The sequence below is a fragment of the Tursiops truncatus genome, chromosome 16 (genome assembly GCF_011762595.2).
Source record: "Tursiops truncatus isolate mTurTru1 chromosome 16, mTurTru1.mat.Y, whole genome shotgun sequence".
Classification (NCBI taxonomy): domain Eukaryota; kingdom Metazoa; phylum Chordata; class Mammalia; order Artiodactyla; family Delphinidae; genus Tursiops; species Tursiops truncatus.
Genome location: NC_047049.1, coordinates 75,596,641 through 75,623,710, shown reverse-complemented (window position 1 = coordinate 75,623,710; position 27,070 = coordinate 75,596,641). Strand labels below are relative to the sequence as shown.

General features: G+C 35.9%; 1 protein-coding gene across 1 annotated transcript in view; it reads left to right on the top strand.

Moving 5' to 3' along the window:
• Window positions 1-27,070, top strand: part of RYR2 (ryanodine receptor 2) — a 510,050-nt gene that overhangs the window by 128,812 nt on the left and 354,168 nt on the right. Inside the window, exons 11-14 of the mRNA XM_073793696.1 lie at window positions 4-78; window positions 4,923-5,079; window positions 17,168-17,332; window positions 22,121-22,242. Of these exons, the coding sequence (XP_073649797.1) occupies window positions 4-78; window positions 4,923-5,079; window positions 17,168-17,332; window positions 22,121-22,242 (519 nt within the window). The remainder of the gene's footprint in view (window positions 1-3; window positions 79-4,922; window positions 5,080-17,167; window positions 17,333-22,120; window positions 22,243-27,070) is intronic.

Below are 27,070 nucleotides of genomic sequence, written 5' to 3'. Positions count from 1 at the left end.
CAGAACTGTTCATTACGAAGGTGGTGCTGTATCTGTTCACGCACGTTCCCTGTGGAGACTAGAGACGCTAAGAGTTGCGTAAGTAGAACTTCTAAATACAGCCTGACGCTCCGGGTACAAAGTACCTCGAGTGCTCTTGTGCTAACAACCAGCAAGCAAATGAAACCCTGAGAAAGTGGAGAGTCTCTCCTCTTTTACCTTCCGCCTTTATTTATCTTTCACTAGCCTACATTCACCAGGTAGTAAGCACCAATTTTATACCATCTGCTTTTGCGTTTAGCCTCATTTGATTTTATAATATTGTCTTGTCCCAGTCTGTGCATCTCCTGGCAGGAAGAGTTCCCAGGGCAGAGTGATGTAAGGTTTGGAGACAGGACAAGTTGTTTGCAACCCTGTCGCACATTTCAGGTCTGGGTTTAACCTTGTAAAGTCACATGTAAAACAGTGGAAACTTGAACCTGAGTGAGATGTGACAGCCATAACTGGCAGTCACTATCTTTACTTACAAATAGCTTGATAGCTGAGTGAGAAATGTGGATTGCAAACAAGTCACTGTGTATTCATTATAGAAACAATGACCTTTTTTTTTCTGGTGACTTCAAAAAGCTGTCCAGAGATTGACTTTTAGTTCCTTTATGTAAATGCAATACTGATGGTAAAGGTGTCATTTTGAACTATTTTAAATAGAATTTAAGTATCAGTTAAATTAAAAATAAAAGGTTGGAAGTTTTAGTCCTTTACCTAAAAATCAGTAAGTTTTCAATGTATGTTCCCTGTTAAATGACACTTCAAAAAATTATTGATTTAGGGTAACAGACTTCATGGATGGCTGTAGGGAACTATCTTATTATGGAATAGCTGTCTTTGTCAACCTGATATTTTGAGATTAATGCTTATCTAATGATGATTAAAATGGTTCAGTGGTCTTCAGTTTTTTTGTCTTTTTGTTTGTTTTGCTTACATATCCCATACAATGATTTCGAAAAACTTTGTATTTCTTTGATCATTGTTAGGCTTGACATAGAAAGTTTTTCATTATCAGTTTAAATAGATGCATAGAATATAACTTACAGTGTATTATAAGTAGTGACATTTTAAGATAAAATGGTTATACCACTCTTATAAAAGTATCCCATTGTCTCTAAGTTCTGCTGTGATTTAATACCCATCTTTGTTTATTTAAAAATACTTGAACATGGTCTCTTTAACAGTGAAAAAATTATATGTTACTCATCTTTCTCATTGAAATCATATTTCCTTTATTCTCCCATGACAGAATAGTACCCCAATTGGAATTTTTTTTATGATTGAAAAACTTTTCTGCTCACTGTGTTATACTCCTGTTCAACAAAAAAAAATGCATGTAAATTAAATTTATCTTTTATATTTTCTGTGATTATAAGTCTGTAACTTTAAAAAAGTGCTTCTATATTAACCCCATTAATTCTTAATTAATTGATGATATTAAATTTCTTCTGTATAAAGTCATAGTTGATCAAATGCACTAAAATATTAAAACTTTTGATAAACATTGAACTTAAAAGTAGAATTTTATGGGAAGTGCACCTCTTAATGTGATGGACAAAGAAGAGATGACATAAAGGAAAGGGAAGACAAGTTGTAGCTTTTGTGTGCTTCATAAGTTATTCAGAGAATTTAGGAAAAAGAATTTCAAATATATACATGTATTTTTATAATTTGCCTTGTGTATTATAAAAATGACAGCTTAATCAGAGAAATGAAATAGTCCAAAAAAGTGAAATTTAGAGAAGTTTTGTTGCCTTTAAAAAACAGATTCCAGATGTGTTTTCACATTTATAGATCTACCTACCCTTCACAATTGTATGCTTAAAGAAATGATTTTTTGTTTTTTTTGAGGAAACCAGGACCTAAATCTGTCTCAATTTATAGGTTTAAAAAAAAAAAGGATGAGAGCTCCTGAAAGCCCAACAAGAGTTCCTTTTTATTGTCAACAATGTTGTTGATGAACTGCAATTACATAAATCCCATTATTCAGCACGTGTTTCTATCCCGTGGTCTTAATTCTGTTCCCCTGCTGTTGACTAATGTTTGAAGTTTGAAAGGGGGAAGTTTGGAGTTTGTTTTAACTTTGAATTTGGTTGACTGATATATAGAAAGGGCCTGGGCCTTCTTCAAATAATGGAGATGGAAGGGGGTACTTTATCACCCTGTGTTTGTAGCTGTGCCTCTCAGAATCCAGATGACAGCAAGGGGGCTTGACAGCCAAGGCAGATCAGGGACTTTTTCAGCCATTTAAAAAATTAAAGAGAGGTGTTTTGATTCTACTCTATGACCCTTGATGTATATCTACAGTAGGAAAGCAGGAGGTTCATATGTAAGAGATGTAATTATTTAAAAAAAAATTTTTTTTTAGATTTTGTTGCATCTTTGACCTACTTTGGCCTCACTGTAAATTTACAAATTAGATTGCATTTAATTTGCATGTGTTATTATATGCAATGGCCACATAATTAATTTTTCTTTTTACTTAGGAAGTAATAGTCAGAGATCCTGCTTATGTTCATGACAGAACTTTATTTCCAAAGGTCAATGTTTGTATTATAATTTTTGGGATACCATATGTTTTTTTTCCCTCCAATGAGGCCCCAAACTATGTATTTGTTATAATTTATGTAGTTCAGTAATTATATATTTTATATTGCTTACTTATATAACATTAGTGTTGTCAAAAGTTTTTCAGTATTATGAACATTTTAACAAGGTAAGTTTTAATTTTGGGAGTCAAATATAATAGAAAACACATTCCTGTATTGTACCCCAGTACAAAGTTGTCAGAACACTGTAAGTAGGATATATGTTCGTTTCTGTGATGGGCATGATCACTGCAATTATAAATAATGCATTTTGTATTTTAAGTAAAATTCCACTTTCTTATGTGTTACGAATTTTAAAAAAATTAACATATCATGACAGGTGACCAAATGCTCCTCATTTCTTTGAGATAATTACAAGTAAATATAGATAATACATATGGAACAGTTTTCTAATAACATGGGAAGCTGCTTTATATAACTTCTTTACTATAACTATTTTCAGTTTTTACTGAAATATTATTTTCTTGCCCTTGATTCTCCTGGGCTTTTCCTCTTTTCTTTTGGACCTGTGAGCTAAAGAAAATGTGTTTAGACTTCACAAAGTTTGGCTGACGATTGGCCAGATTCATTCCATTTCTAACAGTGGCTTGAGAGGAGTGCTTATGTGTATGAGCCGTATTAAATAGATTTGAACATGGTATCCAGAATACCGTATAGAAATTCTGGTAAAAAGTATACACTACTACCAGACTAGAAATGCTTTAACATGCTGTTGTCGGTAAATGAACTTTAATTTCATTTTTAAGACAATACCGTGTTATTATCAGGATTTATTGGTAAATGATTATTAATTTAGTAGGAGGACTTTTCCAAAGTAATTGTCTTTATAAACATATCCATGTAAAAATGAACTTATTACAATATCATTCTACTGTTAATTTTCCAGGCTAATAGTTCAGGTCAAAAATCCAGGTTGGGAAAACAGCATAAAATTGACTTATAGTTCACTAAGATTGGTGAATTCTTTTTAAAGTGTTCTTGATTTGTAGGATATAAAAGTTTAGAATGCTTCTTTATTAAAACTGGTTTATTAATTATTAAAGTCATATTGAAATCCTCCATACCTTTACTTTTTATTTATTTGATTCCTTATATAGTGGTAAAGCGTCCACTATAATTGTCTTTTAAAAAATTATCCTTGTGTTTCTTTTGTTTCATTTTCTGTTTGCCATTGACATGTGAAGCTTCGTAACATAGTACATTCTTTTTAGAGTATATCTTTCTCATTATAAAATACCCGACAGTGTCCCCTTTATACTTTTTTGCCTTGAATTCTAATTTCTCTACTATCAACTTTACCATCACTGTTTTCTTTTGATTTTGTATGCATGGTCAATCCTTTTTATTTGTATTTTTTAAATTTGATTTTACATCATTGATAAGAGGCTGTCCTCGTTTTGCACACTAGCATAACTGAAAGTCACCATTATCAGAACCTTGTTTCCACTCTGTACTGTAGTAAGGGCAAGGCTCTGATAATGACGGCTTTCAGTTAACACAGTACTGTGCAAAGCAAGGGTGGTCTGTATCTTAATTTTTCTTTTCTACCCTATCTGAAAGTCATTATTTTTAAAAGCAGACTTTAATGATCACAACTTTGCTTTTTATCTTTCTTCTGCAATCTTAGTTTATATTTTCTCTGTGTTGCATTCAATTTTGCTTTCCCGTTTTTCCTCTTGACTCTATTAGAATTTATATTCTTGGTTTGTCTTTCTTGTTCATTGGTTTTTAATGACATAATTGTTCCACATTATTAAAATTTAAAGCATAGGAAGAGGTTTCTTTTTTCAGATAAATACATACTTCAGTTTATATATATGAGTTCCAGTTTATCATAATTAGGCATTGACTCTGATATCACTAGTTTTCAAGTCTGTGCAAATCCAAAAATAACTAGTAAATGCTAAGGTATCATTTAAACTCATAGTGTCTGTATCTGTGACTAGCGATTAGAGGTTAACCTGGAACACAAGTTCTTGGTCATCTTTGCATGGGGTAGTGTTTGGTGTGGATGGTATTACATTTAATGTTGGAAGATCTTGAGTTAAACTTCGCTTCTACTTACTGTTAGCTCTATGACATGGAATATTACCTAATCATTCTGAATAACCATTTTGTTATTTGTGATACGAAATTAATAACACCAACATCATAAGGTTTGGGGGATCATTAAAGAAGACAGTGTATGCAGAGCACCTTTGTTCATTGCCTGACACATACATTTTAATTGCTGTTTCTCCTGTCATTGTGTTTGCTATTGGATCAAGTCTTAACTGTTTTTGCTAGGTGGAGTGGAAGCCACATAAGATGGGGCCAGCCCTTCCGACTACGCCATGTCACAACAGGAAAATACTTGAGCCTCATGGAAGACAAAAGCCTTCTACTCATGGACAAAGAAAAAGCTGATGTCAAATCAACAGCATTTACCTTCCGATCTTCCAAGGTAAGACAGAAATGTATAATTTTCGATTTCCTTTAAGTACATCCCTACTGCATTCCCTTTGATGTTAGAAATGCAAAAAGAAATGATGTATGTTTTACATGTATTTCCAAATTCCCCTTTTCTCTTCGATGCCTTCCTCTTCAGTAAAGCCTATTTCCTAAACCACTAACACCTTCCCAGGTGTTGCACCCGGCTTATAGTTCTTTGGTTATTTACGTGTAGCACATCCATCCAGCCCCTTTTAGTTTTCTTAGGTGTTGACAGTGCAGTAAGCACAGACGTTGTGCTGTTGTTGTATAACAATGTGATGGGCACACCAGAGCGTTCACACAGATGCTCTTCTATGCAGACCTTTCTTCTTACGTTCTTGAATCATTTGTAAGAACAGAACCTCTAAGAGAATACTTAATATCTTTCATGAGAATCCCTCTGAACTAGATGATGAGTAGAATAGAAAAAAAAAAAATGCACATCAAAGTCAAGTTGGAATGCTGGTGCTGTAGCACAGCTAGGCCCACGCAGTACCTCATGAAAGATTCGTAACTCACCAACCCCGCAGTGCAATGGATTGCTAACCATGCCTCAGGAAAACAGTAGATGTCCTGAATAGTGAAGTATCTCAGGGACAGTTGAAAATCACTTGTTCATTTGACACATTCCAAGCATCGATTGTATGCATTTTTGTGATAATTGTGTATTTCTGTCCTTAATTAAATGAAGAATGTGAAACTTGGGCATCATGATAGGAATGGTATTAACTTACTGGCTAGCTTTTTTTGTCTCAGAGATGCAAAACTTTACACCCCTGTTACAGATAAAGGTAAGTTTGAGCAAGACCAGAAGTAACTCTAAAAAGACAGCAGCCTCAGTTTACATCCCTAGTGCCACGCTCTCAGTTTTCTTGCTTTGGAGGACACAGAATGGTAGAAGATGCTTCTGATTTGATGTATTCTCCCGAGATCTCCTGAAAAGACAGCCAGTGTAGGTCCCCATCCTTTATGGTGAAAACAGACGAAGCTGGTCAACTCCAGTGGATAATCTGAGACAGGATTGGCATCTATAATTTGTTGTAGGGACCTATAGCGGGGCTCTGGAGAGGGTACCTGGGTGGACCTCAGGTGGGCAGTTAGTTGCTCCTTGTGTCTGTAGTTGGAAAGCACAGTTGATCACACTGTGAACAAACTTGACGCTGATGGGCTTCTTCCTCAAGACTTTAACCAGGGTGGTGGGAGTTTGCTAGTTTGTCCACTGATAACACCTCAGTCCAGAAAGAAAAAAAAATTCAACCCACCAAAGACGCATCAGTTATCTGATGGTGGAAGCCCTTTTCAAGTAAAAAAGATAGCGTAAAATGACATACAGCTTAATGGTAGGAAATCGGAAAAGTGAAAAGAAATGCACGACATCCCAGCAAAATATAATCTACCAAAATAAAATCCCAAAGAAGTAGAAAAAGCTGAACAGCCATATCACAATGAAAGATGTTAGAAAAAATTTCAATATATGGCATTTAAAAAGGAAAAATACGTCTAGCAAAAACTGGAGGAGAAAGAGGAAAAATGAAAGGTGCTCTGATTGCTTCCAGTGAAGCAGTGAAAAGTCAAATAATATTTTCTTAAAACTCCAAAATCAAGTAACAAATAAGATATTTATCAGTAAAAAGCCAAACACTAAACAATATTTTTATTGTAGTAAAATTTACTAAAGTAAGGTGGTGGAAGAGAAGGGAGGTTTGTGAAAGAAGGGAAGTGGGCATTTATTCACCCAGGAATATTTAAGGGCTGACTTGACCTTGACTCGGAGCTGGGAACATGCTGACAGTGCGTGCCCTCCTAAAGCTTGTTGACAGCACTGGGAAGCAGGGCCCTTTCTTCCCTAATTTCTTGGCCTTTTAAAGATGATAATTGCTACCATGCTCTGTTTCTTGTAAGTCTGCCAATGAGCTGAATATTCTCGGTAATTGATCTCTCTGAGAATCAGGATCCCCATTTTACAGATGGAAAAACTAAAGGCAGGAGAGATGAGCCACTTGCCCGTGTCACTTGGCTGAGCACAGAAGAAGATCCAGTGAACATGAGGTTACCTCTGCTCCAAACCACTAGCCAGGGTGGGTTTCAGTAACCAGGCCTGACTTCCAGGCCTGGAACCCTGGACTGGCTAGTCATTTATTCACCCCCAGGCTGTCAGGGCTGCCTCAGGGGCCTGGAGGTACACCAGGGCCTCATGTAGGGCCTCCCGGGCAGGTGCCTGACAATATTGTCTAACTGTAGTCTCCCTAGTTCCTGCTGTTGCTGGAGAAATCTGAATACTGAGTTCATCTTTCTCTTTCCATTATTTCTGTCACAATCATATTCCCATGGTCTCCAAAAATCCTATTTTGCTATAGAAAGATGAATACATGATCTTTCTCTTTTCACTCTTTGACAATCCTAATTCTCCAGGAGGTAAATGGATGCCTCTAGCAAAATGGGCTAGATTATTCCAATGGAAATGTAAGTGCAAAAGAGACAAGTATGAACATATTTCAAAAATGTCTTTCTTGCATACATGCAGCCACTGATCTAGCAGTCTTCTATATAAATGTATTTTTAATAAGAGGAGTTTTCTTACAGAAATAAAATTAAACTGTGCACATTATCATTCTTTGTCATGGCAAAAAAATCGGTAGACTCAAATGTTTAGCGGATAGACTTGATAGCTAAGTGGTATTAGCTATCAGAATATATTGATCTGGAAAGATACCCATCATAATATTCTTGAGTGAAGAAAAACAATTGTAATGCAATTTAAAAATCTTATTATTTTTTTACTTAAGAAAAAGATCCGTGTGTGTGTTTATATATGATTATATATTAGATGTGGAAGAATCTACACTAATCTTTTAACTTTGGCTGCTTTAGAAAGATGAAAATGGGGGTGGGGGGTGGGAGAGGGAAGGATTGGGAGTTTGGGATTAGCAGATGCAAACTATTATATAGAGAATGGATAAACAACAAGGTCCTACTGTATAGCACAGGGAACTATATTCAATATCCTGTGATAAACCATAATGGAAAAGAACATGAAAAAAAATGTGTGTGTGTGTATGTATGTATAACTGAATCATTTTGCTATATAGCAGAAATTAACAGCATTGTAAATCAACTATACTTCAATAAAATATAAAAAAATAAAACTAATAAAAAGAAAGATCAAAATGGAAGGTGTATGAGAGTATGAGTGCAAGGGGAAAGCATTTTCTTTAACTTTAAAAAAAAAAATCTCTGGATTATTTTGCCTATTATTATAGCCATTTTTCCTTTGTAACAAAAAAATCAGTTAAAAAATTCATCCATTGTACTGATATACTTGGACATAAGTTTTGTGCACAGTTTATATTTATTTCTTTAGGGCTAGACCTAGAAACAGAAATACTGACTCAAAAGCTATGAATATTTTCAAAATCTCTTGATAACGGTTCTTGCCCAAAGCAATAGTTTTTGAAACATTTCCCCCCAAATATCTCTGCTTATGTTCTGTCAGTATTAGAGTATAGTTTGCATTTGAAGAATTTTTACTGACCAGCTCCTTCTGTGGTCTCTGCTCAGAGGTTCTGTTTCTGGCTTTTGGTGATTGTGTAATGTCATAGGTTACACTGAAAGTACAGAGACCTAGGATTCCAACATTGCCTTTTTTAAAAAAATAAATGTATTTATTTTTGGCTTCGTTGGGTCTTCGTTGCTGCGTGAAGTCTTTCTCTAGTTGCATCGAGAGGGGGCTACTCTTCGTTGTGGTGCGCGGCCTTCTCATTGCAGTGGCTTCTCTTGTTGCAGAGCATGGGCTCTAGGCACGAGGGCTTCAGTAGCTGTGGAGCACAGGCTCAGTAGTTGTGGCGCACGGGCTTAGTTGCTCCGTGGCATGTGGGATCTTCCCGGACCAGGGCTCGAAACCGTGTCCCCTGCATTGGCAGGAGGGTTCTTAACCACTGCGCCACCAGGGAAGCTCTCCAACATTGCCTTTTAATGAACTGTTTGGTTTCTCTAAAACTAGTCTACATGAACCTCACGTTTATGGAACCACTGTAATACACAGCTTGTTAATAACCCACTGTCAGTTACCACTATGATAATTGTATATAACATGGTTGAGAGTGGTGAAGGTGGAAGTGAAATCCAGGAAAACATTTTATTTTTATTTTTTATTTTCTTTAATTTATTTTATTGAAGTATAGTTGATCCCTTCCCCATCCCCTCCCCCTTGGCAACCACAAGTCTGTTCTCTATGTCTGCAAGTCTGTTTCTGTTTTGTAAATAAGTTCATTTGTGTCAGATTTTAGATTCCATATATAAGTGATATCATATGGTATTTGTCTTTCTCTTTCTGACTTACTTCACTTAGTATGATAATCTCTATGTCCATCCATGTTGCTGCAAATAGCATGTATTCTTTTTTATGGCTGAGTAATATTCCATTGTATATATGTACCACATCCTCTTTATCCATTCATCTGTCGATGGACATTTAGGTTGTTTCCATGTCTTGACTATTGTGAATATTACTACTGTGAACATAGAGGTGCATGTATTTTTCTGAATTAGAGTTTTTTCTGGATATATGCCCAGGAGTGGGAGTGCTGGATCATGACAACTATATTTTTAGTTTTTGGAGGGCATCTTAATTTTAAAATCAAAGAATTTGCATTTTAAAATCACTGACAGAGTAGGTAATAAAGTGTTTCCTATGAAGTCAAGATAGTAACTCTATACTTTCTTTCTAAAATTACTTTTTCATTATATGTAATGTGTAGTCATTTTAGAGGATTTTAAAAGGGAATACTGCAAAAATGAGGTAAGGGGAAAATTAAAATCATGTACTATCCATCACTCAGAAACAACTGTATTGTGTGTGTATTTCAGTTTTTAACAAATATATACATATTTTGATACTAATAGGGCTAATTATTAAAATTAAAAATTATGAAAAGTACAATTACATAATAAAAAAGCATTGAACTTAGAACTAACTAAACTAGAATAAAAGTGCAGTCCTTAATTATAGATGAAATTGTATGTTTTAAAAATAAAATAGTTTTTATACTGTCAACATTTTGGAGAAGATAGTATAGCTAAACAGTTTTTTTCATCCTTTTGTTAATCATCACATTTGGTCATGGCCCCTGGTCTTTGAAATAAATAATCAGATTTACATAAAGGTGTATTTGATTCTTTTTTTTTTTCCCTTAGTGCCACTGACAAGTTGAAAATGCTTGCCATATCTTTATGTATCTTTGCTATACTGTTTCCAGTGAAAATAATGAGTACTTATATTTCTGGAAGGCAAAGACTTGTGTGTGTAAGATATTTCTTCAATTTTGGTATATTTTGAGTATACAATTAATAAGTGACTATTGATTGACATAATTACTGTGTTGCAAATCAAGTTCTCCTTACTGATGAAAAATTTAACTTTTAAAATTGGGATTGACATATTAGTGTATAATATGTATAAAATGGATAACTAATAAGAACCTGCTGTATACAAAAATAAATAAAATAAAATTCAAAAATTCAACCTAAAAAAAGTCAAACTCAAAAAAAAAAAAGAACCCTTACATTTACAGTAGCATTCCCTTACCTATGATTGTGTGAGACTGTTTTGAAAATATATTCTTGAAACATACCTTTTTTTTTTTTTTACAAATCATTAAGATCATTCTTACTTAAAATTATGAGAATGGCTTTAAAAACCTGTTCTACTAGTTAATATAAGGAGCAATTGTTTTGATTGTCATTGGGATATCTTTGCACTAACGTGAACACTCACTAGCCAATCTCATCTCAAATTCAGGATTTGCAGAATAATCAACAGTTGTTGATGACTGTATATATTCAGAATGAACAGAATAAAGTGGAAGACAGTTTATAAGATCACTGATGTTGGTCCTCTTTTCTCCCCTAGCTTTATTGTGATATAATTGACCTTTAATAATGTATGAAATGAAGGTGTACTATGTGATGATTTGATGCACGTATATATTGCAAAATGCTTATGCTGGTCTTTTCTTGAAGAAAACATTTTATATCATGAAGAATTCGATTCATGCAGATTTTCTTAGACCTATTCTTCACTTTCTCTACTCCTAGAATTTTTAACCATTACGTTAGTGTGTTGAAATGTCAGTTTTCATCATAAGGTAGGTCTTGCCAATCACCCACGTATTATACTACCCCCAAGATGTCATTTTTTTAAACTTAAAATGCCCTAAAAATATTCCTCTGTGGGTGACTTCCTCCAGTTTTTTCCCTCTCACGCCCCATGAATAGAAACCTTGTGCTGCTGAAATGATGGAATACCAACCTCAAATAAGACTGCCAATGAGATTACAAGGATTATGGAGCACATGGCAAAAATAGAAAGAACAAAATATTTTTAGGACATAGTTCTAGTATGTTGTTTTACTTGAGATTTTTATTCTTGGCTCAAAAAATGTTTAAGATACAAGTTAGGGAGACTAAGAGGTAAAAACTTAACAGTTACAAATAAATAAGTCACGGGGATGATATGTGCAGCATGGGGAATATAGCTAATAATATTGTAGTATCTTTGGTGACAGATGGTAGCTAGACATCATGGTGACGGTTTTGTAATGTATAGCAATATTGAATCACTGTGTGGTATACCTGGACTAACATAGTGTTGTAGGCCAATTATACTTCCATTGTTTAGAAACTGGAGATACTGGGAGGAAATGCATCAAGATGCTAATGATGGGTATCTCTGGGAGGGATGGGATGGGCTATGGGTGATCATTAATTTTTACTTTATACTTTTAGGTATCTTTCGTTGTCTGCAGTGAACATGTATTGCTTGTAAAATTAGAAAGCCATGAGTGTCCTTAAAAATGAAAAAAAAAACCAACAAAAAACAAAAATGAAAAAAAGATGAGGTGTATGGGTCAGAGTTTAATGGGTAGAGCCAGCATGGGATACATATACACGAAGGGATGTGTTACATGGACTCGCTTTCTGAGCTTATGAAGCTGGCTGAGTAAGCCTGGAGTCCATAGTGCAAGTGGCCTGGAGAGGAAGGTTGTAAGCAGAATGGAACCCATGGGATGCACTGTTTGTAGTCGCTGAGCTCAGGGAAAGCCTGAACCCTCCTTAAAGACCCCACCTGATTAAGTATGACTCACCCAGGAGAACCTCCCATTTTATTTGCTCAAAGTCAATTGAATAGGGACCTTAATTACATCTCCAAGATCTTCTCACCTTTGCCATATAACATAACCTCATTGCAGGAGTGATGTCCCAACATATTCGTTGGCTCTGCCCACACTCCAGAGGAGGGAAGTTTAGTACAAGATATGAGAAGGCTTCACCTAAGGCTCTGTGACCTTGTTTCACTGCCCCAGGGAAGCCCCTCAAAGACCCTCCATTACTGAATCAGGTCCAGCTGCTCGCTGCTTACAAAATCGATACTCACAAATGCTGATAGAAAGGAAACTTGCCTTTAATCAGAATGCTGACAGTCTGGGGAGATGGTGGACTCAGTGTCCCCCAAAAACTACCTCTGAAGATTCTGCTCAACCATGGAAGCCTTTAAAGGGAAACAGGGAAGTCATCTCAGTGAATCATTGAGATAGGGGGTCAGAGTCGTCGCCATGCCCCACTGCGTGCAGGCGTATGTGCAGGCTTGTTGATTCCTCGTGGTCTTTCTTGGGATACTGTCTTGTTCACACAGTTTGTTGGCGAGACTACTGACGCGGAAGCTAGGGAAGAGATCTGGTCATCTGTTAATTACTTATTCTTCATTTCTACTTCTTTGATCTATGGAAAGAACCAACGGATTAGGCAAGGTATCGTGTGGTCAAACGATGTGAAAGGGGTGCTAGGGCCGGAGATGAGTGGAGCATGGGGGGCACCTGGTGTAAGGTTAGTGACAAGACAGAGGGGCCCCCTGTAGAGAGCTCTTTCCTGCAAAGAGCTTTTCCCTGGCAAAAGCTGCTGACACCTCCCAATACAAGAAAAGTTTTAAAGCCCTTCTGGCCACAAACTCACCCACCGGAGTGTCTCCTCATGAGGTTTCTGAACACCAGGGCTAAAGCAAGCTGTCTGTTTTTTTTGCAGCTCTGCCCTGGATGGGCTAAGCTTGGCCTGGTCTGTCAGTCCCAGCAATTTCTCTGACCCTGTAGCATTTTTAGACTCATATTTCACAGTGACCAACTATTCTGTGCCAAAGTGTGGCCCCATAAAGAAGCAAATAAATAAAAATGTTTTGACCTTTTAACTCTCCTGACTTCAGCCATTATTTGTCTTAAGGAGAACTGGCTATTACCCAAAGAAACACTCCATCATCTAAGGATAAAGGCCTTTGTTTTCTTCCTATCAGCCACTTGACAGAACAATTTGGAGACATTGAAGGAAGATTTCAATGAATGCTAGAAGACTCTTTGAACCACCGTGTCCATATAATAAACACATAATCCTATGGGACTAGTTTAAATTTCTTAATGAGTCTACTTTATCCAACGCGTATGTATCATTTAACGAAGACAGTTGTTCAGAAGTAGTTTTGACTTAGTCACGAGCCAGTTTGGTGTACCCAATGCCAAAATATCACTTATTATTTTTCAGGCTGATCTTTTTTACTTCTGGAAGCATTTTGATACTCGGTTGAAAATTAGATTTGCCAAGCATTCGTGAGTAGGATTGTTTGAAGGCTAGGATTGGGAGTAGTTTTGTGTTTTGTTTTGTTTTTTTCTCTGAAGAGTGACTGTGGTTTTGGCAGGCAGTAAACCTTGCTCGAGTGAAACTCTGGTTTCTTTCTCTCTTTGGCAGTAGGCTGTTGCTTGTACTACTTATTTGTGCTCAGTTATTTCGGTTCCTAGCTGCTGCCATTAACTGGGCCTCCCCTGAGCATGCATAGTATAGTGGTCAGCAATTTTTTTTTTTAATTTTATTTATTTTTGGCTGCATTGGATCTTCGTTGCTGCACGCAGGCTTTCTCTAGTTGCGGCGATCGGGGGCTACTCTTCCTTGTAGTGCACGGGCTTCTCGTTGAGGTGGCTTCTCATTGCGGTGGCTTCTTGTTGCGGAGCACGAGCTCTAGGCGCTCAGGCTTCAGTAGTTGCAGCACGCGGGCTCTAGAGTGCATGCTCGGTAGCTGCGGCGCACGGGCTTAGTTACTCCTCAGCATGTGGAATCTTCCCGGACCAGGGCTCGAACCCGTGTCCTGTGCATTGGCAGGCGGATTCTTAACCACTGCGCCACCAGGGAAGTCCCTGGGGCAAATTTTATGAACAGATTTTGTGGCTACTTTTCTTATCCAGGATTTAGCTTATCTAATTTTCTGTCTGCCTGTGAGCCCCAAACTGTGTCCTCTGATGCCTCAAGTATCAAAAGGGCAGCAGCTTTTTTCTGCCTGAGCTCCAGGCAGATTGGGCGGGCCATGCCCCAAGGCAAAGGCTGCTTTTTACAAATCACTTGGGTACCCTGTCTTTGGAGAGAAGTCTGCTGTTCACTTTCTCTCTGCTTTTGGTCCCTCTTAAGTACCTTCCAGTAGATTCTGAAAAATATTTTTTCCAAATTTTCTGTTATCTGTGGGAGAATTAGCCCAACTAAACCACGCCGTCATTTCCCAAAGCCAGAATAACTCAAAAGAAAAATAAATCTAGATGATTTATAAAATAAATCAAAGCGATGCTGAAACTAAAGGCCACTAATTTAGATATAGGGTAGCTAAGATAGGGTTTTAGAAAGATCACTATTCGCCTAAGCTGGACACTTTATTTCTAGTAATACAGACTAATTATCTGTTAGAAGCTTCTACCTGCTGTCACGTTTTCTTGACTTGGTGGTTGGTCACAGCATCTAGATGATTTTCACCTGAATTTCTCCTAAGCCTGAGCTACAGAAAATGATAGGAAATAAAAGAGGGAAAGAGCATGATTGGCCTTTATTCGTGTTTCTTCAGCAAATAATCACACTTCTTTTGTTCTTCTCTAATGTCATTTTAGCAGCTCTTCCCTGAGTTGAGGATCAGAGTAGTTATGAAAACCTGGTCATCATGAAGTTTCACAATTAAAATTTCTAATCCAGAGAGAGATGTGAACTACTTCAGTAAAAAGCAAACACAGCATACCTTTGCACTTAGTAACTGAGGCTTCTCAGAGCACAGTCCACAAGCCTATAAATAGACTACGTACTCATTTCCTGGGATAAAAGACAAACAGAAAGAATGTTTCAGGCCCCTTGTTTTATTTTGAGGAGATAATTGCATTGTTCTATATTTTCCCTAGAATTTAATTTTCCTATTTATAGGGTTGGTATAAGTAGATTAGTAGTTTGTCTGGTTTGATAGAATGAAATTGGCATGGTTTGGTATCTGTTTTATTGCAGATTCTTAGAATAGTGTTTCAAGTTATTTGCTTAATGGTCAAATCAGCTTAACTCATAATTGCATTTACTTTCTTATATGACCTTGACCCTTTTTGCATTAAGAATTGCAACTCATTTCAATTTTAATTTTCAATTGTTGGCAGAGTGTCCGTAATTATTTTGGAGTTGCTAACTATTAGTATGGTGCAATAATACCATGAGAAATAAAAAAGCTGTTTTACTTGAATTGTTCCTTTTTGTGTAACAGACATAAAATTTATTCCAACCTAATCTTCAAAAACATTTGTGTAACTGGTACTAACTTCACACGACAGTCAAATAGCCAAAGAAATAGACAAAACTTAGTAAATTTAACAAGGAGAAGAATAAGAAACCACAAAAGGAGGTATTGTAACCAAAAGAACATTAGGTGTTTTTTTTTTTGCTGTTATTTTAAGAACTCTACAGAAATTCAAGACGTAACGAGTTCTTAAAGATCAGAATGAAGCATGGAGGGAAAATTGAAGGAAGAAGCATTAAAATAAATAGGGATTTAGGGGCTTCCCTGGTGGCGCAATGGTTAAGAATCCGCGTGCCAATGCAGGGGACACGGGTTCGAGCCCTGGTCTGCGAAGACCCCACAAGCCGCAGAGCAGCTAAGCCCGTGCACCACAACTACTGAGCCTGCACTCTAGAGTCTGTGAGCCACACTACTGAGCCCACGTGCCACAACTGCTGAGGCTCGTGCGCCTAGAGCCCGTGCTCTGCAACAAGAGAAGCCACCGCAATGAGAAGCCTGTGCACCGCAACGAAGAGTAGCCCCCGCTCGCCGCAACTAGAGAAAGCCCGCATGCAGCAACAAAGACCCAACACAGCCAAAAATAAATAAATAATTTTATAAAAAATAAATAGGGATTTAAAAGAAACATTTAGTTGGTATCAGAGGACTGATTGCTTCTTCATAGCATAGGGAGCTTAGCATGGCAGCCCTTTAGGAGTGAATACCTCTGTGGTCCGAGTTAGAAACTGCAAGTAGTTGAAACTGAATTATAGCCTTGATTAGTTTGCAAGAAATCATCATTATGTCTAACATCCTTATTAAGAAGGAAATCATCATCACCATTATCAATACCATTTTCATGGTCAAAATCATTAGAATTTACTGAAGTGTTTATTTTATCTCAGGCACTGTGCTGAGGACTTTGCATTCATTATCTCATGTTTTCCGATACTCTGGGGGAGAGTCTCTTGTTAGCTGTATTTACAGATGAGAAAACGGAGGCTTAAAACGTTTAATTAACTTATCCTAAGGTCACAGATGGAATAAGTGTCAGAGATTGGACTCAAAATTGACTTTTCTGTCCCTCAATCCTATGCTCTTAGTCATCAATCACAAAAATAATAATCTGGAAAGAATATGAAGCCTAAATTACTGATTTTAAGATCTCTGGTTTGGAGTTTGCCATGAAGCAATATAAAATTTTGTGTTATGGCCAAAATAATTTTCTGCCAGTATGAATAATTCAGGAATATGTTATTTATCTCTGCAATCTCCTACTTCAGTTTCCAGTAGAGGTTGAACTGCTAGCATGGAACATTTGACCATTATTATTTCAGAGGACGGCAGAGAGTTGCATTTTTCAAAGAACATTATTTACAACCAGGCAACGTTTTTTCGATATAAACTGTATTTTTAAAATCTTTTCTTACCTTTTTTTTTCTCTCTCTCTTAGGAAAAATTGGATGTAGGGGTGAGAAAAGAAGTTGATGGCATGGGAACCTCTGAAATAAAATACGGAGACTCAGTATGCTATATACAGCATATCAATACGGGCTTGTGGCTAACTTACCAGTCTGTGGATGTGAAATCTGTGAGAATGGGATCCATACAACGTAAGGTAAGAGTATTTCAAAACAGTATTTATGGCAGTCGTTATTAATGAACGAAAAACACAAATGCACGACAAAAAGAAGCAGCTAACCCTGTCTGCCACCTGCTAATGTTTGTAATTTACATGCTAGAGGTCCAGTCCCACCCTAATAAACTCTCTGGTTTTTGTAAGTGAACAGCGCTGGCTGTTATATCACTGATTTAAATACTAGGTGAAGAAATACGCTACTCTTTTCTGGATCCTAGCTTGGTCTGCCTAATTCACTGTGTCCTCTGTGATGCTGCTGGGATTGTGTGTACAGTATCTTTTTTACAATGCTCAATAATGCTCATGCGTAGAAATGTTTAGTGTTTGTGAGTTTCGTTTCTTTTATTCCCCAAACTCATTTGCAGACGTGCTCATACACTCATCTCTGAGTCCTTCACTGACATCCCATCGCTTACAAGACGACAGTTACGCCTTTTGGTAGTATGTGACGCCCTTCCTGACCTGCCTCCCATCTGTCTCTGCCCCATTCTCCTATTCTTTGTCCAGTCTCTGGGTGTCTTCAGGTTCCCCAGCACACCAGCCACTTACAGCACATTCCTTCCAATGCCTCAAAGAAACGTGGCTTTTCCACATCTGCGCCTTTGCACATACCATCTCCTCTGTTTGGAATGCCCTTTTAAATTTCTTTTTTTCCTCCACCCAGTTCCTATCTATCCCCCAGGGGTTAAGTTTAAAGATGATCTTAGATGTTCTTCCTATCTAAGTTCATCTAGTTACACCCTCCTTTGCGTTCTCATAATATTTGCATATTATTAAATTGTATATACACTCTCTGTGCTATTTTATGTCCTAGGCTACATCTCTCTCCCTCTAATTCGTGAGCTTCTTTATGGCAAGTACATAGCATTGATACTAGATTGTTCACATTTCATGTTTTTATACCGCCATGTAACAGTACACAGAATCAGATAATGGGATAACTGTTATTTCTGTAATAGACCTTGGAAGGGAAGTAGTGGGGAAGAAATGTTTATTTTCAGTAGATTTCCTAATCGTAACATATACACATTCCAGTATGGATTGTTCAAGGTTATTGCTATCTTTTTAGAGTGACCAGTGCTGACATTAGTGGAGTGGGAAGCTAATCCTGCTTTGATGGAGTTGGGCTTAAGTGCATCCCTGTACCACCTTCTTCAGAGCTTCAGATGGAGAGCCTGGGACAGCTCTCCCGCAGACCCGTATAATCGTTACAATATGATCGCTTGTCTTTGGGGTCTTTGATCTAGGCTCATAAATTTAAATGTGTTTGTATTCAGTATTTGTATAGCGTTCATTCTGTCCCACGACTGAGCCTCGCTGTTTTTAACTTTTTATCATGGAAATTCAAATATATGCAAAAAGGGTACAATGGACCCTGTGTATCCATGCATCGGTCACCTTCAACATTTTCAGTGCTCTCCACTCATTTCATTTATCCCTCACCCTGTTGTCATTATTATTACTCCACTCTCTTATTCCTTAACCATGGATTAAAGTCAGAGTGGGACTTACATTCTGCATCATAGGCTAACAAAGAGCTTGCTTTATAGAAGAATTTGACAGGGGTGTTGAGAAGCTAACCAGTCTTATTTCCATTAGTACAGTAACATGTGAAACAGACTTTATAGGCCAGAGAAGAGATAATCTAACACAATCTCTACTGTAAATGTATTACTACTTCTAGAACCATCTGTTATATTAACTCTTTATCGAGAGACCTCAGTGTGGTCATGACAGGTGAGGACTTCTCAGTCTAGATCTCCTAATGTTTATACACTTCCCAGTTAGCTAGTATCTTCAAATCATTTTATTTTTCGAGAAAAGCATGTTGGTGGTATATTCGCCAAATCGTTACATATTTGAAACTGACTTTCTGTTGTTGTTTCATATGAGTAAAACCTTGGTTAGCTAAAAAAATGTCTGAATCACTTTTCATAGGTTTTATGTATCCCGCTTAGTGTGGGTATTCATGTTTTGCTGCAGAAATATAAGTTCATTGATTATGCAGTGATGTACGTACCATACTGGGTGTTCCACATGTACAGTTTATACATTGTATTACATTAAAAAAAAAACCCTGAAAACTCTGAATTATGAAATGCATCTGTCACCAAGAATTTTCTAAAATTTATTTTATTGAAGTATAGTTGATTTACAATTTTGTGTTTGTTTCTGGTGTACAGCAAAGTGATTCAGTTATACATATACATACATTTTTCTTTAAGGTTATTGAATATAGTTCCCTGTGCTCTACAGTAGGACCTTGTTGTTTATCCATTCTCTGTATAGTAGTTTGCATCTGCTAACCCCAAACTCCCAATCAATCCCTTCCCCACCCCCTCTCCCCCTTGGCAACCACAAGTCTGTTCTCTATGTCTGTGTCACCAAGGATTTTTAATCAGCACACGTAGGTCTTTTAAAACTGACAGGAGAATTGTGCAGCGTATCTTTGGCCTCCTTTTCTTACAGTTGTAATTTCTTTCTCAGGAGCACAGATAGTTTGTCTCCTCCAGGTCAGCTGTCTTCCCCTTTGGCATTCCTGTCGTTCTTACACAGTCTCTGCATTTTGCTTCTCAAATGTGTCCCCCAAATCACTCACTTTGTTTTCTTTGATGTGGTTCTGTTCCTTAATGTCTTTCCATGTCTTTGAAATTTTAGTTTTCTTGTCTTTTTCGTTATCTCACCCAGGTCACTTTTTATCTCAGCTTGCTGTCTTTTCATCTATTCTGGTTGTTCATCCCAGTATGACTTCTTATTGCGAATTTTCACAGAAGTTATGCCTTCTTGCATCCTGTGGACAATTGAAATAGTTTATATATTTAAATAATATCCTGCTATTTCTATTTTATCTGACTTTTTAAAAAATTAGCAATGATTGCTAAATTTTATCCGTTGAAGAGAGAAAAAAATCATGTTTTAGTGTCTTTTACTTTGTTGATAAATAGGTTAATAGACATCATGATATTGAAGAATCCTTACATTCCTAGACTAAACCCAGTTTGACCTAGTTTATTATTCTTTTGAAATCTTATTAGATTCTATTTATGTTTCATTTAGAATTTATCTAGAATTATCATATATATTCACTTTATATATGAAATTTATATATTAATTTTTCTTTGTTTATGGGTACTGAAATTTGAATTTCATACAGTTTTCAGGTTTCATGAAATATTCTTTTCTTGGTCTTTTTTCAGCCATTAAAATTGTAGACCATTCATAGCTCACAGGCTATATAAAAATAGGCAGTGGTCGTAGTTCACTGACTAGTCTACCATGAAGAGTATCATTTCTTTGAAGGTTCATTAGAGCTCACTTGTAAAACTGTCTAGTCCTATAATCTTTTAAAAATTGGATCTTAAATTTCCTTTCCAATCTCTGTTTAATAAATTGGTATCCTCAAATTTTCTACTTTGTTGGGTGGATTGCTTTTGATGATTTTTAACTTGCTGGGAAGCCATCCTTGTCCTCTGGAGTAGTCAGTTTTGTTCTTAAATTAAAAAAATTTTTGGCCATTAAGTTCCATATAGCATTGTCTTATTATCATTTTATAATTTTAATGTCTTCTTTTGTATCTTACATTCTTTTCTCCCTGTTTTTTTCTTTCCATTTTATCCTTAGCCTGGTTTGTGAGAGGTTTAACTATTTTATTTATCTTCTCAAAAAATAAACATTTCGTGTTTATTCATCCTTTTCTCGTATTTTATTTGATTTCTAGTTCATTAAATTCTCTTTTTATCTTCATTAATTCCCCATTTCTATTCAATTTGTTTTTCTTTTTTAGAGTCTTAAAGTGAGTAATACGTTCCTTCACTTTAGTCATTTTTTTCTTTGTCAATGAAGGCATTTAAGGCTACAAAATTGACTTTGAATACAGACGTATCTGTCTCATTGATTTTGGTATTAGGAGTTCCTCTTTACATTGCTTTCTAGGTAGTTTATGATTTTAGTTCTAGTTGCTAATTTTAGTTCAGTATACCTGATTAAATGTCCTAGAAACATCTTGCTGTTCGTGTTGAGTGAAGGAAGTTAGGCACAAATGGTTCCATTTACATATAGTACACAAGTGACCTTTGCTGTTGAAAGTCATGAAGATGGGGAACATTGTGGTGGATGGGGCAGGAAGGGAGCTCCAGGGCAGGTTTTAAGGTGCCATATTATTCTTTCTTGATCTGGGTGTTAGTTACGTGGTTTGTTCACTTTGTGAAATTGATTCCGCTGTTCACTTAATATTTTGCACTTATCTCTTCATGTTGTTCTTTCTTAGAATGTTCAAAAAGATAAAGCTAACAAAAGAACTCATAAAATAAAAACACATTTTTTTTAAAGAACTGAGGTGCCTTAGAAGCATTGCTCAGTACTTATTAATGAACCCAGCTATGTTCAGAACTACCGAATAACTGGTATCCCATGTAATGTTTTCCTTTGCTTTGTTCAGAGTTTGCTTAGACTGTGGATGAATCATTGAACATAGATATGTGAAAACATTCTAGTGATTGTTTTTCAAATCAATGTATTTATTGATTGGTTCTTTAAAACAACAACTGATTCATCTTTCAAACAATAGCTGAATAAATATATTGAATGACTAATTTGTACAGGGACCCGTGCATATTATTTTACCTGAACCTGACAGCTTACAGTTCCCTTCACCTGTCTTTTGACTCTGTTTACTGTCATGGCTCACCTTTTTGAGTTGCCTACTTCTTAACACCCATCTGGAAAGGAGATATTGGCAGTAATGGTGTTATTTCTGCTTTCGTGCAGGCTATTATGCATCATGAAGGCCACATGGATGACGGCCTAAATTTGTCCAGATCTCAGCATGAAGAATCACGGACAGCGCGTGTCATCCGGAGCACAGTCTTCCTTTTCAATAGATTTATTAGGTACATTGTCCTTTGTTGTGGTGGTGGTTTAATATTTTATTTTAATTTTCTTATCAGATCTACAAGTAAACAATTCTAAAATATACTGTGGTGGTAAATCTCATACAATTTGGCAGTTCTGCAGAGCCCGTTAGAAAATGCTAGTTAGATGATTTTATGTCTTTCTTTGAAATGAATTTTTTAAAAAAGACTGTGGTTTTAAAAATTAGATGTGTAACTTATAATTGATAGCTGTACGTCAGAATTATTCCATGACATATCCCTATGCTAGCCCTTTCACACTGGAGGTAGTACACCTACCTACTTCGTGAGTTTTGAACTCAAAAAAATGATTCTTGCAATAAGTAACCTTTCCCACCCTAATAATGGAAACAATTGCATATCTACAAAACTAAATCAAACTTGTGTCCAATGTGTTCTCTGGGAACATATACCAATATATACTCTGGTTGGTGATGGGTATTTTGTATCTCTTTAAGCTTACCAATTTGATGGGAAAAAGTGATGTATATGTGTATATGTATTTATTTATAGTAGGTACATATTTACTTATAATTATTTTAAAAATTTGCACTTATGTGAGAGTTGTGAAAAATGGGTGTTGACCAATTTTCTTCATTTATTTTTTTCTTTGTGATTTACCCTATTATTTGATAATATTTCTATTAGGCTGTTATGAGCTTTTGTTATGTTAGCGATACTAATTTCCTATAATCATATATAAATTGCAAATATTTTCTCAACTTACTGGTTTGGAAAGATTTTAAAGTGTTTTTTCATCATGGTTTACTCTATAAATCAGCATATGAAAGACCTTTGCCACCCAAGATTATATAAATATTCACTTAATTATTCTCTGCTTCTTTTATAAACCATCCCACTGTGTGTGTGTGCATTTGTGTGCATGCTTTCATGAAATCAAAGAATGTGCACAGCATTTGGCTTCATCATATCCTTAGTATTCATCTCACCTCTCTGCCTCATCTAAACCCTAACCCTTTTTAGAGGGAGTAAGGCTTAGAGATGGGGTAAGCATCAGATTCTTATCATTTTTTATGGTACTTCTTGTAATAAATAAATTTTTGACTTTGAAATTATAACTTATTTTAGGATCAGTTCAACTTAGATTTTTTTCCATCTTGTTCTTTCCATGGTTCTTTCTGACTACAGCCTAATCAGTTCTATAAGGATTGAGGAAAATAATCATAAATCCTTAAAACAGTCTGTTTTCTATGTAATTATATACATCAGTACTGACTTCTTCAACTACAAAAAGACAAATTTTTATTACATTGTGACTTGTGTGGTATTTTCAGAGGCACTATGGAGATTCCATTTGGCAAGCAAGAGCTAAATTAATACTAGAGAAAAAACGGATTATTTGTTTTAAAATATATTTTGTCAGAAAGATACTAGATCCGTGTTTAGACTTAATGTAGTGACGGTATGTCTTAAATGGCATTTTGTATGTTGATCGAGATAACGATAATTCATCATGGATGTGATTTGCTTTTGCACATTTGTTCTTTGCTCGAGACCAATCATATTTTTTTTTTTAAAAAGTAATGTCTGTGATTTGGAAGCTTAATTTTAGAATCTAACACTTGCTTAATTGATTAGATAGAGAACCAAACATTGGAAATTTGGATTCTGTGGTAAAAGTACTTCCTGAATTATATATTTGCTGCTTCATATTGAAATTCAGTTTTTGTTTGGGTTATTTGAATGCAATTCATTTATTATACTTATCTTGATAAAACAGGTTAGTTATATAACCTATATTTAGCTATAGTTAGCTCTCTGTGTCCAAGGAGTTTGCATCTGTGGCTTCAACCAACCATGGATCAAAAATATTAGGAAAGAAATTCCAGAATGTTTCAAAAAGCAAAACTTGAATTTGAACCATGATGACAACTATTTACATAGCATTTACATTGTATTATGTAGGTTAGCGAGAGATGATATAAAGTATACAGGAGAGTATGTGTAGGTTATATGTAAATACTACATCATTTTATATAAGGGACTTGAGCATCCACAGATTTTGATATCTGAGAGAGGTCCTGGAACCAACCCCCAGTAGATACTGAGGGAGGGATGATCATTTAAAAAGATTATCTGATTCCCATTCTGATCTTTAATCTTTTTTTCTGTTTGCCTTGGGTCTAAATTTACTCTTCTTTTTTTTGGTTTCAGAGGATGAAGGCTGACATCATTGATTTGAGACCTTTCTTATGTCACTTAGTGCTAAAATATCTGTCCTTAGTGGCATCTCTCACTCTTTGTTGTGCTGTGTTTCAGTTTCCCTTTTAATTGCTTCTTTGACCAATAGGTTGTTCAGTTTCCAAATATTTGGGGTTCTCCAAAGATCTTTCTGTTACTGATTTCTAATTTAATATCACTGTGGTCAGAGAATATACTTTGTAAAACTGAATGCTTTTAAATTTATTGAGACATGTTTTATGGCCCAGGAAGATCCAAAAAGCAAAACCTGAATTTACTGCATTCTGGGAACTGTTTATATACATAGCATTTCCATTGTATTTACCACTATTTACATAGTATTTACATTGTATTGTGTCCTATAAGTAATCTAGAGATGGTTTAAGGTGCACAGGAGGAGGTATGTAGGTTGCATGGAGAGACAGGCATGGCTACTCAGAGGCAGCCTGAACAAATTATAGCCCTTACTCTGTCGCTGAACCAGGAACAGTGTTACAACTCAGTCTAAGCACCGGTCCCTTTTCTGTTACCTTCATAGCCAAGGTCATACTAATCAACTCAATTACAAGTCCTCTCAGACATTTTCATAATGTTTTCTGTTAGTTGCTCTACCAGAATATGTTCTATCTTGGTAAATGTTCTGTGTGCACTGGAAAATAAATGTTCCATGTGCCCATTCTCCTTTCATTGGGTGGAGTGCTAAAGAATGTCAGTTTGATCTAGACGGGTGATAGTGTTGTTTAGATCTTCTGCTTCCTTACTGATTTTCAGTCCGTATGTTTTATTCATTATTGAGAGAAGGGTATTGGAATCTGACTATAATTGGATTTTTCTGTTTCTCCTTGGCAGTTCTGTCATTTTTTTCTTCATGTATTTTGAAGCTCTGTTATTAGATTCATCAAAAAATTTAGGATATAATAAACTGACCCCTTTATTATGAAATCGCCTGTTTAAAATCCCTAGTGATATTCGCTATGACATCAACTTTGTATGATGTTAATACAGCATTTCTGCTCTCTTGTTTTCCTTGGTGTTAGCATTGTATATTAAAAAAAACTTTTACTTTTGACTTACTATTGTCTTTAGAGTCAAAGTGCATTTCTTTTAGGCAGTATGTACTTGGGTTTTGATTTTTTATCCAATTTGGCAATCACCACCTTTTAATTGTGAAGTTTAGTCCATTTATATTCATATGATTATTGATATATAAGTTTGCCTGCCATCTTATTATTTGTTCAGTATTTGTCCCTTCTCATCTTTGTCCCTTTTCCTTCTTTTTCTACCTTCTTTTGGGTTGAGAATTTTCTGCAATTCCATCTTCTTTTTTTGTTGGCTTGTTAGTTATAATTCCTTTTTTGGTTATTTTAGTTGTTGCTTAAGATGTTTAGCATACAACTTTAACTTACCACAGCCTACTTTCAGGTCAGTCTTTGTGATTTTTTGTCATACGTTTTGCTTTTATAGATGTTATAAACCCCACAGTACATTTTTATCATTTTTATTTAAGGTCAATTAGATTTCAAAGAGATTTAAATAATAACAAATGCACCTAATATTTTGTGCATATATTTACCATTTCAGGTGTTTTAATCTTTATTATTTTTTTGAGGATTTGCATTTCCTGTGGGTAGTTTATCTTTATTCCCAAAGTGCTTCTTTTAACATTTCTTATGGTGTAGGTCTCCTGGAGATGGAAACTTTGGCGACTGTATATCTGAAAATGTCCTATTTTACCTTCATTTTAAGTGATTTTTTTTCTGGGTTTAACATTCTAAGCTGACTTTTTTTTTTCTTTTGGTTCATTGATTTTTCTTCTTATTGATGATTATATTTTATTCTTCTTTACCTATCTGGTCATTTTTGTTTAGTTGTCAGACATTGTAAATTTGTTGGGTACTGGATATTTTTGTCTTCCTGTCAATATTTTTGAGTTTTTCTGGGAGGCGGTTAAGTTACTTGGTTAAGTTTGATTAACCAAGTCTTAACTAAGTCTTAATTGGTTAAGTTACTTGGTTAAGTTTGATTAACCAAGTCTTGATTAATTAAGTCTTGATTATTAAGTCTTAATTAAGTCTTGATTAACCAAGTCTTTGATTAATTAAGTCTTAATTGGTTAAGTTACTTGGTTAAATTTGATAAACCAAGTCTTAATTAAGTCTTAATTAATTAAGTCTTCTGGAATTTGCTTTTAGGATTTTTGGGGTGGGTGCAGATCCGTGTTAAATCTAGGGGTAATTATTCCCCACTCTTGAGGCAAGACCATCTGGTTACTCAACGTGATGCCCCATGAATTACAAGGGTTCCCAATCTGACTGATGGGAAGAGGCACCATTTCACATCCCGTGTGAGTATTGGTTACTATTTTCTCTAATTATTTCAGAAGGCTTTGTTCCCTGCCCTGGGTAGTTTTCTCACGTGTATGTGTTGATCAACCTTCTGCTGAATATTTGAGGGGGACCCTCTGTATTTCTCTAGAGTCCACTCCTGTGTAGCGGTCTCCTCTCTGGTACTGTGTCCTGCAAACTCTAGCAACCTTGGTCTCCCAGACTCTCAGCAATGTCTCCTCAACTCAGGGAGTCTTCTTTGCCTCGCCTGGGTTCCCATA